The 13,710-nt window shown below is 38.7% G+C and overlaps 1 protein-coding gene across 5 annotated transcripts in view; it reads left to right on the forward strand.

Annotated features, from left to right (window-relative positions):
* Nucleotides 1-13,710, forward strand: part of MTMR3 (myotubularin related protein 3) — a 152,976-nt gene that overhangs the window by 81,694 nt on the left and 57,572 nt on the right. For all 5 annotated transcript variants that reach the window (XM_030816084.1, XM_030816079.1, XM_030816082.1 and 2 more), the window contains one exon: nt 10,836-10,922. In XM_030816084.1, the coding sequence (XP_030671944.1) occupies nt 10,920-10,922 (3 nt within the window). In that variant the 5' untranslated portion in view covers nt 10,836-10,919. The remainder of the gene's footprint in view (nt 1-10,835; nt 10,923-13,710) is intronic.

A 13,710-nucleotide genomic window follows, 5' to 3' on the forward strand; every position in this document is an offset into this window, starting at 1 on the left:
TTTTAAATGGTTCAAAAAAATGCATGTGCATATGCACGAACAAAAAAGACTGTTGTTAACTGTCCTATCCAAATTCTCTGTAATGAAACATTTAATGAAGTACAGTCTTCATATAACCATGTGTTGTCATATGTATGAATACATGTACATACTAATTTAAAAAGTGCTTATTACATGCCAGTAACTATTCTAAGCATGTTATATGCATTATATCTTAATTCTCACAACTTGTTGATGCAATGATTGTTATCCTTGTTTTCTCGATGAAGAAACTGAGGCTCAGAGAGGTAATATGATTTGCTCTCAAGGTCATAGAGTTAGTATGTGGCCGCCCTGAGAGCCATTGCTTTACATTCCTGTTTGTTTTTTCTTGAGGCAATTATCTTAACACTCTGAGTTTAAATGAAAACCTTTCATTAAAAGTTATTTTGAGTTTTCTGTTTAAAAGCTTTTTTTGTAGAAAAATTTATTACCCTAATTGCAAATGTTTTAAAAGTTTAAAAACTGAAAGTCGCTGCTCCCACTCTCTTCCCTAGGAAGGTAAATTGTTAACAACCATTATATAATTTTTTGTATGTGTATAAACATACTTTTGAATTAATACAAATAATGCTTAGGCATATTTTTATTTTAACTTTTAAAATTACAGAACATTGAAAACTTATGGCAAGTTGATAAATATGTGTTTTGTTTTTTTTTTTTTTTAATAGAAGAGTATGTAGTCTTTGGCAATAATAACCCCTCTGCAACCCCTCCCCCAAATTTATATGCTTTTACCTAGTATATTCATTTTTAAGAATAATTAGGGCTACAGAAATAGTGACTTGTGCATAGATATGGATAAGGGTGGTTATTGGGGCTTTTTTGGTGGTAACGGAAAAATGGAAACAACCTAAATGTCTCACTAATTGATGGATGGTTAGGTTATGATATATTGGGGTATAATGGAATACCGAACTGCCATATGTATATACTGACATAGGAGGGATTTGTTATATTAATTGAAGAATATATACTGAAGAAACTACAGTAGGGCTACCCCACCCCACCCATTTTGGGGGGTAGATAATGTGTGTCTTTGTACACTCATGTGCCACATAATGATGTTTTGGTTAGCAACAGACCCAAGATAGATGGTAGTCCCATGAGATTAAAATGGAGCTGAAAAATAACTATCACCTAGTGGAGTTGTAGTTGTCATAATGTCTTAGTACAATTACTTTTTTTAAAAAATAAATTTAGTGTAGCCTAGTTGTACAGTGTTTATAAAGTCTGTAGAAGTGTACAGTAATGTCCTAGGCCTTCACACATTCACTCAGTACTCACTGACATACCCAGAGAAACTTCCAGTCCTACAGGCACCATTGGTGGTAAGTGTTGTCCTATGCAAGTGTACCATTTTAATCTTTTGTATCATTTTTACTGTATCTTCTCTGTTTATGTATGTTTAGATATACAAATAGGGAGCACTGTGTTACAGTTGCCTACAGTATTCAGTACAGTAACATGCTGTGCAGGTTTGTAGCCTAGGAACAACAGGCTATACCATATAGCCTAGGTGTGTAGTAGACTGTCCCATCTAGGTTTGTATAAATACCTCTGTGATGTTTGCACAACAGCTAAATCTACTAATGATGCATTTCTCAAAACGTGTCTCCGTTGTTAAGCGAAGCTTGACTGTATGTGCATAGAGAACTGTCTGGATAGACTTATGAAATAGTTAACAGTTGCTATACTTACATGTAGATGAACTAAAGGGCAGTAAGGAGTGAAAAGCGAACTTCTGCTTACCAATTTTTTTTTAAATAAGTTTAACTCAGATATATTAACAACATAAAATTCACATACTATACAATTCACCCATTTAAAGTGTACAGTTCAGTGGCTCAGTATATTCACGAAGTTGTGTAGCCATCACCACAGTCCATTTTAGGACCTTTTCCTCACCTCAGAAACTTCAGGCCAGGTGTGGTGGCTAATGATTGTAATCCCAGCCTTTTGGGAGGCCGAGGTGAGAGGGTTGTTTGAGGTTGGGAATTCGAGACCAGCCTGGACAACATGGTGTGAGACTCCCTTTTCCCCCCCACAAAAATAAAAATAGCCAGGTGTGGTGGCTTGCACCTGTGGTCCTGGCTACTCTGGAGGCTGAGGCAGGAAGATCGCTGGAGCCCAGGAGGTTGAGGCTGCCGTGAGCCATGATCCTGTGATTACAGCACTGCAACTCCAGCCTGGGCAACAGAGCAAGACCCTGTCTCCAAAACAAAACAAAACTTCATAGCTGTCAACCTCTCTTACCCTCGGTATTTCCCAGCTCCTGGCACCCACTAATCCACTTTCTAAGATTTTCCTGTTCTGGACATTTCATATAAATGATATCATACAATATGTGGTCTTTTGTGACTGGCTTCATTATTTAGCATAATGTTTTTAAGGTTCATTCATGTTGAAGCATGTATCAGTACTTCATTCCTTTCTCTTTTCTTTTTTTTTTTTTTTTGGAGACAGGGTCTCACTCTGTTGCCTAGGCTTCTGGTGTGCAGTGGCATGAAGATCTGGGCTCACTGAAACCTCACCACTGCATCCTGGGCTCAAGTGATCCTCCCACTTCAGCCTCCCGAGTAGCTGGGACTACAGGCACATGCCAGCATGTCCAGCTAGTTTTTGTATTTTTTATCTTTTTTCTTTTATTATTATTATTTTATAGAGATGGGGTTTTGCCATGTTGCCCAGGCTGGTCCCGAACTCCTGGCCTTGAGTGATCCACCTCCCTGGACCTCCCATAGTGCTGGGATTACAGGCGTGAGCCACCATGCCTGGCTCAACTTTTGTGTTTTTTGTAGAGATGCGGTTTCACCATATTGCCCAGGCTGGTCTCAGACACCTGGGTAAAAGCAGTGTGCTGACTACATCTTTTCAAAGTGTTGGGATTATAGGCATGAGCCACTGTGTCTGGCCACTTAATTCCTTTTTTTTTTTTTTTTGAGACGAGTCTCACTCTGTCACCAGGCTGGCGTGAAATGGTGCGATCTCGGCTCACTGCAACCTCTGCCTCTCGGGTTCAAGCGATTCTCCTGCGTCAGCCGTCTAAGTAGCTGGGACTATAGGCATGCACCACCACGCCCAGCTAATTTTTGTACTTTTAGTAGAGATGGGGTTTCACCGTTGGCCAGGATGGTCTCAATCTCTTGACTTTGTGATCTGCCCTCTTCAGCCTCCCAAAATGCTGGGATTACAGGTGTGAGCCACCGTGCCCAGCCCACTTAATTCCTTTCTATGGCCAAATAATTTTCCATTGTTTAGATATGCCACATTCTGTTTATTCATCCATCTGTTGATGGACATTTGATTTCAGTGAGCTGAGGTCTTCACGCCACTGCACACCAGCAGCCTGGGTGACAGAGTGAGACCGTGTCTCGAAAAAAAAAAAAAAAGAGAAATGAAGTACTAATACGTGCTTCAAAATAGCCCATCCCACCTTTGGGCTATTTTGAATAAATCTACTGTAAACATGTATTTACAAGATTTTACATGGACATAATGTTTTTGTTTTCTTGGATGTATACCTAGGAGTAAAATTGTTGAGTCAAATGGTAACTCTGTTTAATTGAGCAACTGCCAGGCTATTTTTCAAAGAGGCTGCACTGTTTTACATTCTCACTAGCAGAATATGAGGTTACTTGTTTACTTTTTACATCCGTATCTTATTTACTGAGCGCATGCATTACTAGTATAACTAATTTTAAGAAGTATTACACTGCTTATCAGACTAACAGTAATGACTCAATTTCTTCCTTTTGTACTGTTGGTATAACTACCACTGTGGGGTTCACATTTTGCAAGTCAGGTGCTGTAATGAACCCTGAATATTTCCTAAGGATTGGTCACATCTACAATTTATAGTGTTTTTTGTTTGTTTCTTTGTTGTTTTACATAATACCTAGAGTGGTCTAATGCTCTTTCTAGTTTTTTTTTTTTTTTTTTGAGACGGAGTCTTGCTCTGTCGCCCAGGCTGGAGTGCAGTGGCGCAATCTCGGCTCACTGCAAGCTCCGCCTCCCGGGTTCACACCATTCTTCTGCCTCAGCCTCTCCGAGTAGCTGGGACTACAGGCGCCCGCCACCACGCCTGGCTAATTTTTTTGTATTTTTAGTAGAGACGAGGTTTCACCGTGGTGTCGATCTCCTGACCTCGTGATCCGCCCGCCTCGGCCTCCCAAGGTGCTGGGATTACAAGCGTGAGCCACTGTGCCCGGCGCTCTTTCTAGTTTTAAAAGGAACGTTTAGCAAGTACTTGATTCTGATTGGTTGCACAGTTTCCTGTGATCTTGGCTTTTTCTTACGGATTTGGAATTCCTATAGCAGTTTTAACTTTTCTCAGATACTTAAAGCAGCACCTCTTACTTTGAACTATTTTAACTATTTCTTATCTCCTCTGGACTGTAAATTCTTTAATCTCCCTTTGCTGCCACATCTAGGCCTCTACCTAAACCTGTGAGTTATACACCGGGATATCTTTCACATACGTAGGCTTTTATCTGTACTGCCTCCATTCTAAATCAAGCCACTAGTCTCTTACTGTAATTGTCTCCTGGTTCTCTTCTTTATTCTTTTTCTCTTTTAATCCATTCACCCCACATCAACCAGGGTGATCTTAAAATCAAATCATGTCACTCTGCTATTTAAAACCTGTCAATGGCTCCCTGTTGTATTTGGACTGTGTTTTAAACTTACTACTATTCACATGATCTTTTCCTTTACATTTCTCCAACTTCAAGTTGTGTCACTCTTCTTTCTGATTCAGTACAGTTTAGCTACAATGGTTTCCTCCTTTTCGTTCTTCAGAATTATCAAGGTCTTTCCTGTCTGAGGAACACATGCACTTCCGTGTATTAGAACCTGGCCTTGCCCCACAGAGTAGTCTTTTCTGATCACTTTATCTAAAGTAGGTCTTTGGTACCCCCAAACCCCAGTCACTGTCTCAGCATCCCGTTTGTTTCCTTTATCACATTTAGCACAATTTGTAATTATTACCATCTTTTTCTGTCTTCTGCAATGGTATAGAAGTTGTATTAATGCAGAACTAACAGTGTCATACTGTCTAACACATACTAGATTATTGGTAAATTTTGACTGACTGAAGTGCAGAACATCATTTTACAGAGTCTATTTGGTATAGAAATGGAAGGCCTTATTTCTGGGTGAAGACTGTTTAAATTGAGACTTTTAATGCCAAGTGGCAAATCTTTGTCTTGGTATTTCTGTACTCATTAAAAAATTAGAGTAGGCCAGGTGTGGTGGCTCACGCACTTTGAGGCAGATCACTTGAGGCCAGAAATTTGAGACCAGCCTGACCAACATGGTGAAACCCTGTCTCTACTAAAAATACAAAAATTAGCCAGGCATAGTGGCATATGCCTATAATCCCAGCTACTTGAGAGGCTGAGACACCAGAATCACTTGAACCCGGGAGGCGGAGGTTGCAGCGAGCTGAGATCGCACCACTGCACTCCAGCCTGAGCGATAGAGTGAGACTCTGTCTCAAAAACAAAACAAAACAAATTAGATTCGACTGAGAAGATAGCTTATGTATATATATATATATAATGTGACTGCAGATTGAGGGTTTATTTTGTAACTGGAATTTGATTTCTAGTTCAGTGTCACTGCAGATGAGTACATTTTAGTTGGGACATCCGGGATGCTTGTGAGAGTTTTTCTCTAAATTTCTGAAAAAAATCTGAAAGACATAACAGTGCATATTGATAGGCTTACTGTATAAACAATGGTTTTATGAGAGATAAAACTTTGACTCTTTAAATTAATTCTTCAATAACTGGAGGTTTTGAGGGAGAATTGCCATTATGGTTAAAAAAAAAAACTTTATGTGAAAATTTCAAATATATAAAAGTAGAGAAAATAGTTTAATAAATCTCCATTAACTTATCTCACTGGTCTTCAAAAGTTACCAACTCATGACCCATCTTGTTTCAGAGGTACTCCTACTCATTCTGCCTACTCCTTGGTATATAACTTTGTGTATTTTATAGTTAAAAGATAAATTCTTTTTAAAAACCCATCACCGCACACAAAAGCCTATAACCACAGTAACATTGTCAATTATATAGAAAATTAATAACTCCTTAATATCATCAGATATTTAGTATGTGGTCCAATTTCCCTAACAGATGTCTCAGCTTATACTTTGAATAAGGATCCCAATAAGATCTATATATTGCAGTTGGTTGACATGGTCACTTAAGTCTCTTTTAATTCTGTAGGTTTCCCTTCTATGTCGATCTTTTGTCTTGCTATTTACTTAAAAGAATAGGGGTTATTTTCCTGTAATTTTCCATAGACTAGATTATTATTTGCATCTTGTATTTCATTAGCAGTTGTAAAATAGTATTATCAAATTCTTTTCTTTGTGTATTAGGTAGAATTCTTCCCTCATCAACTACTTGATTCTATACTGGTTCATTTTGTGTAAGAAAGGCAGGATAAATACTTGATTCTTTCCCCTTACTTGCTAGTTTTCAAAAATAAAAGGTTAGTTCCTTAACATCTTCCACTGGTGACCTGTAGGGGTGTGTGTGTGTGTCTGTCTGTCTCAGTGTGTGTTTGTGAGAATGTTTCTTTATGAACTCATATTTAAACATACTGAAACCCAATCCATTGCATTTAACCATTTTTGCTCAAATTGTTTCATTTTTAGCTAGTGAGTCTCTTCAAATTGACTCCCAGTTATTTTTGACTTACCCTCAGTAGTCTTTTATATTTTTCTTACTTTCCAGTTTAATATGATGTTTCAGAATCAAATTGTACATTTTCTGTTCTAGACCTGGAATTGGTTATATATTTTTTTCAGGTGTCCCATCTCGTTTTGAAGTGGGAATTAGTCTTTAGGGACCATAGTCTAGGGGCCTAGAATGCTCATTGCTGCTGGGTTGATACTGTAACTTTTTTGCAGCGTTTATTTTTATCTTATGAAGAGTTTGATTATATTGTTACTCTTCACGTCTGTTTTGTGTGCGTGTGTGTGTGTGTGTGTGTGTGTGTGTGTGTGTGTGTGTATGCGCCCGCGCGCGCGCGTTTTTTAGAGACAAGGTCTTGCTCTGTTACTCAGGCTGGAGTGCAGTAGCATAATCATAGCTCACTGCAGCCTTGAACTCCTGGGCTCAAGGGATCCTCCCACATCAGCCTCCCAAGTAGCTAGGACTACAGGTGTGCACAACCACCTAGTTTTTTTTTTTTTTTTTTTTTTTTTTTTTTTTTTCAGTAGAGACAGTCTTGCTATGTTGCCCAGGCTGGACTTGAACTCTTGGGCTCAAGCTATCTTCCTGTCCTGGCCTCCCAAATTGCTAGGATTATAAGAGTGAGCCACTGCACATGGCCTCTGTATTTTTTTTTTTTTTTTTTTAGCTATAAGTGATATCACATAAAATCCACCCTTTTAAAGTATACAATTCAGTGGTTTTTAGTATAGTCATAAAGCTGTAGAACCATTACCATTACCTAATTCCAAACATTTCATCACCCTACAAAGGTACCTTGTACCCATTAGCAGTCACTCCCTATTCTTCCATCAACCTGGCTCCTGGCAACCACTAATCTACTTTCTGTCTCTGTGGATTTACCTTTTCTGGACATCTCATACAAATGGAATCACACAACATATGGCCTTTTGTGCCCCAGGTTCTTTCACTTAGCATAATGTTTTCATCTATGTGTGTCACGTATCAGTATTTTATTCCATTTTATTGCTGGATAACTCCATTATATATACAGTGTGAGTGTGTGTGTGTGTGTGTGTATGTTTTGTTTGTTTATCCATTCACATTTTGTTTGTCCATTCATTGATTGATGCATATTTGGGTTGTTTGCACTTTTGGCCATCATGAATAATGCTGTTATGAAAATTTGTGTACAAGTTTTTATGTGAACATACATTTTCAGTTCTCTTAGGTATATACTCAGGAGTGGAACTGATGGGACATATGATGACTCTACAACTTTTTTGGGAACTGCCAGACTTTTCCTCAGAGGTTGTACCACTTTACATTCCTGCCAGCAGTGTATGGGGGTTTCACCTTCACATTCCACCTACATCTGATATTAGTATCTTCCTCACTGGAGTTATATTTTGTTATTTAATAGTTTTGCAAAATGCATTAAATTCACTTCCATTTAAATTGTTTAAGATACAGCAGTTTGAATGTGTCTATGATGCTATCTTTAGAAATTTTATTCTAAAACACAAATACGTTTTGTGTAATATTAGGACAGTTTTTTAAAAGTAATTCAGTATGTTTCTTTTTTGAAAAGGTTCTTTATAACAGTATCCAGTTCTTTTAATAAGTTCATACCCTCAAATTTTCTTTGCCTTTGCCTTTCTCCTTTTTAATTCCAATAAGTGCCTTTTTTCACATCTTTACCTTCCTATCTAAAATAGTACTTCTGTTACACCATCACCAAACCCTGCTTTATTTTCTTTGCAGCAGTTGCCTACTGCCTAACATTAGTTATCTGTTTCTTTGTTTCTAATGAGAAAGACCAACAATAAAATTAAGTTCCATGAATTTCTGTTCACAGCGGTGTCCCCAAAGTCCACAGCAGTGCATGGAGTGTAGAAAATATTGAATAAATATTTATTGAAAAGGATGAATAAATGAGATAATTTTACATTAGTTTCCGTTCTTGAGCTAGGCCAAATCACAAAAGTTTGGCTTGGTTTGAAGAGTGGTTAAGAATGATGACTCCAACTTGGTCTGTTACTGAACCATAAGGTTCTTCCTCATCCTTCCAGCCTGTAAAAAATGGCACACCCGAACCTCCTGTCCTTAGTCATCTTAGCCTCTCCATTTATACTTGCTCCTGCATTTGGCTTTAATGCCATTCACACACTGATGTCTCCCACATTTATGTTTATATCTCTAGGCTCCATCTTCTTGATCTCCAGTCTGGTTTAACTAGCACGTTATTTGGCATCTTTGTTTGGATATCTGATAGGTTCTCAAACATAATGTGTCTAAAATGGAAACTTTAATTTCTTGTTCCTTGTCCGTGGAGCTGTCTCTGCATGGCACGAGAAGAATAAATTTTTCTTACAATGCCTTTCATCAATAAATAGAAAATCCTTGCTTCCAGTTGCTGACACAAAAAGCTTGACTTCTCTTTTTCTATCCTATTTAATTCATCAACTCAAATCCTATGGGCAGTATTTTCAAAGTATATCCAGAATCAGTAACATCCCACCACTTCTATCTCTACTATCTTTTCATTGCTATATCGTCTCTTGCTGGGGTTATTGACACCTTCTAATTGGTCTTCCTTTGCTCCTTACCCCCAGTAGCCTTGACTATTCTCTGCCCAACAGCCAAAATGATTCTTTTGTTTGTTTTTTTTTTTTTTTTTTTTTTTTTTGAGACTGAGTCTCACACTGTTGCCTGGGCTGGATGTGCAGTGGCGCGATCTCGGCTCACTGCAACCGCCACCTCCCAGGTTCACATTATTCTCCTGCCTTAGCCTCCCGAGTAGCTGGGACTACAGGCACACACCACCATGCCCTGCTAATTTTTTGTATTTTTAGTAGAGACGGGGTTTCACTATGTTGGCCAGGCTGGTCTTGAACTCCTGACCTCGTGATCTGCCTGCCTTGGCTTCCCAAAATGCTGGGATTATAGGCGTGAGCCACCACGCCCAGCCAAAATGATTCTTTAAAGTAAGTCATCTCTTACCACTCCTCTGCTCAAAATGCCTCAACACAATCTGGGCCTTGCTATTGCTTTGATGTTCTCTTGTTCCCTTACTTACATTGCCCTTAAAAGAGTTTTATGCTGCACATTGAAGCCCAAACTCCCTGAAATATCCTGTGTTACAGAAGCTTAGCAAACTAGAAATGTTGGTTTTGCATGAGACTGTTCAAAGAAAAGAGCAAGTAACTTACTCTTTGTATAAGCCTATCTTTGGGTTTCTAGTTGGATATTCTTTCCTCCTTTTTTGTTCTTATAAAACCAGGTAAAGGTATTAGTACAGATTGTAAATTTTTAGAAGAGCATAGAATATTTGGGTAATAAGGCAAATTTATTTTTCCTATTTTGTTCATAAGTCAGTTTGGTTTCCTCAGATGGGGGATCCATTTTGAATTTAGAAATAACCACAAAAACATCCTAAAATACTACAAGAATAATGATTTTGCATTTGCAGGTTGACATTATTTATTTTTTTGAGACAGGGTCTTGCTCTGTTGCCCAGGCTAGAGTGTGGTGGTGTAATCACAGCATACTACAGCCCCGACCTTCCAGGCTCAGTTGATCCTCCCACCTCAGCCTACTGAGTAACGACTACACGCATGTGCTGCCATGACCAGCTTTTTTTTTTTTTTTTTTTTTTTTTTTTTTTTTTTTTTTGAGACAGAGTTTCACTCTGTTGCCCAGGCTGGTCTCGAACTCCTGAGCTCAGGCCATCTGCCTGAGCCTCCCAAAGTGCTGGGATTATAGGCATAAGCCACCTTGCCTGGCCTGTAAGTTGATTTTAATTGTTGCTTTATTCACCCAAGTTTTATGATATTTTTTGTTTTACTATGAACATTAGGAATGTTAGTCTTTGATACTGTTTTTGCAGTAACAGGTTATGACTAACAGGAGTTTTACAAAGGAACTGTCAAATTGGGATTTGACTAGTGGGAATTGGCTAGGTGATAATCAACTTTTTCTTGGCTGACTCTGATCAGCTTCTTAGGCCTGTGTATATAAAATACCTTTATTAGGATATGGCTGATTAGGGGAAAAACTATTGCCAATTTTGCCTCCCCTCCTCCTCTTTTTTTCCTTGCCCCAAAGACCTCACCATAAGGAAAAGAAGAGAGCCTTGTTGGACACTGAAGAAGGGACGGGGATTTCTCCTCCTAATCTGGGCCTCCTGTCATGGTAAGTACAAGGAAATAAGAGTTAAAAAAAAAAAAAAAACAAAACAAAACAACAAAAAACCTGTGTCCTGACAATTAAGTGAACACTAATAAATTCATACTTACCCATTTTTGTTTTTGTAAGAAATTATTTCTTTTTCTATTTTATATATATATATATATATATATATATATACACCTTGTGGAATGGCTAAATCAAGCTACTTAACATATGCATTACTTCACATGCCATACATGCTTTATGAATTTATAGAAGCAATTCCCTACCTTCCCTGTTTTGTCTCTTTAAGGCAGTATTTTGATCCCATAGTAGGTGGAGCAGCCCTGCACACCCCCTCCTGTATCTTTAACCAGAAAGAGCATTTAATGGACAATTTAATGACTTACAGGCCATTTCGGGCCCAGCTCAAGCAGAGAAGATGGAGCAACAAGCCAGCCACATTTTCATCAATCCTGAGGAAATGTAAACAGTGCTTCAAGGCTTAAAAAAGAAATGGTCCTCTGTAATATTGTCCTTCTTCTACCTTGTGATGTTTCCTAGATCCAAACTCTTTTATGCTGATGCACAGAAAAGGAATTGAAAAGGCTACGTTAATTTCAAGCTTCATTAGGGACGTATGGAAAATGCTTTTCAAAATTAAAAAAAGTAAAACAAAAAAACTAGTTGTGCAGAAATGTCATATTAAAAGGAAGAGAAAGGTAACTGCCCTTATCTTAAAGACATGCCAATTTTTTCTTAGTTCGTGGGCATTACAACTTTATGATTTATCTTGTACCTAAGCATTGATGAACTTTTCCTGTTATTTTCTTGATTATATTTTATTTTATTGGTTTTCCGCACAGAGTTTTCAATGAATTGAAAAAGTGCTTGTCTAGTTTTTCAGCCAGTGCTAATGAATAACAAACGGTGGGCTTATGAAAGCAGCTCTGTTCTATATTGAGGTTGTCCTTCATTGTATACCACACGGCTAGTAACAGTGTGGTCCTCTTCCTGGTGCTGCTGGGCCCTCCATGGTGGCTAGCAGAAAGTCTTTGGTGTTGTCCCTGGCCTGATGCTTTAGACAACGCTCGGGAGTTGATCCTGTGTGTACTAGCTGGGGAGTAGCATGGCCATGTATGTATCTTTTGTTTTTGTTTAGTTTCTCATAAAGTAGCGTTGTTACAAGTTTTTACAAATTCTCATTTATAACTCTACCACCAGAACCCATGGTTGTATTCCTTTTTCTTTTCTCTTGAGACAGAGTCTTGCTCTGTTGCCCAGGCTGGAGTGCAGTGGTGCGATCTCGGCTCACTGCAACCTCCGCCTACTGGGTTCAAGCGATTCTTGTGCCTCGGCCTCTCGAGTAGCTGGAATTACAGGCACCTGCCACCATGCTTAGCTAATTTTTGTATTTTCAGTAGAGACGGGGTTTCGCCATGTTGGCCAGGCTGGTCTCGACCTCCTGACCTCAGGTGATCTGCCCACCTTGGCCTCCCAAAGTGCTGGGATTACAGGCATGAGCTGCTGTGCCCCATCGGTTATATTCCTTTCTAACTAGTTCATGTCTCATATATATGTTTTATATAGTTAGAATGATAAAATAATTTTCTGTTTTGCTTATTTCACTTAATGAATTAAACATTCTCCCATGTTGATTCCTTGGATTCCTAATGATTATTTTACTAGCTGTATAACATTCTGCAAGTTGTTGAACCATTGATTTTAATTATATACTGTATTATAGCATTTAGAGTGTATGTCCTTAATCCTTAGTTTTTGTGCAGACAATTCAGGAGCATTGAACATTCTTTTTGTTTTTAACTGTAAACCGCTGTACTAATTTGAGAGTAACATTTTCCCTTGTCATTTATACTCTTAAAGGTTCTTAAACGAGATTGGAGTCTGTCTTTGAGAGGTTAAGCATTAGCAAAATATATTTTCATGTTTTGTGGAAAATCTCAAGCCTATGCAGAGAGAAAAGTACAGTGCACTCGTATACACATCATTCAGCTGCAGTAATCATAAATTCATGACTATTCTTGTTTCATTTGACTTCTTTTACCCCTACCCCTTTGGCAATAATCCCAAGCATTTTATCAAGGGAAATGTATTGTTTGTCTTTTAATACCAGTCTTAAGAATATGACTGGAAATGACAGTAGGACTGGTAATTATTTTCACTTCTACGCTTTGCAAACACAAACACTAGATATGAATTCAGTTAGTAGGATTAATTGACTGGTCATCAGTCTCTTCTTCCTGTGTACTTTATTTTTTTGAAATGGAGTTTTGCTCTTGTTGCCCAGGCTGGAATGCAATGGCGTGATCTTTGCTCACTGCAACCTCCGCCTCCTGGGTACAAGCGATTCTCCTGCCTCAGCCTCCTGAGTAGCTGAGATTACAGGCGCCTGCCACCACGCCCAGCTAATTTTTGTATTTTAGTAGAGACGGGATTTCACCATGTTGGTCAGGCTGTTCTTGAACTCCTGACCTCAGGTGATCCATCTGCCTTGGCCTCCCAAAGTGCTGAGATTACAGGCATGAGCCACTGCACCCGGCCCTTCCCATGTACTTTAAATATTTATCTCTATGGTTGACTTCTGCTCTGAAGCATGTACTTTCCTCTCCTAGCTGCATAATTTAGCCAATAGCAGAAACTAGCCTGGAACTGTGGTGACTGGCCCATTTTTAGTATTTTGTAGATGACCCCACTGACTTTACGGAGGTGGATGGAGACTACAAAGTGCCAGATGCCACAATGCCTGGTGTTCCTCAGCAATACCAAGAAATTAATGACATGGAATACATCT

The sequence above is a fragment of the Nomascus leucogenys genome, chromosome 7b (genome assembly GCF_006542625.1).
Source record: "Nomascus leucogenys isolate Asia chromosome 7b, Asia_NLE_v1, whole genome shotgun sequence".
Taxonomy (NCBI): domain Eukaryota; kingdom Metazoa; phylum Chordata; class Mammalia; order Primates; family Hylobatidae; genus Nomascus; species Nomascus leucogenys.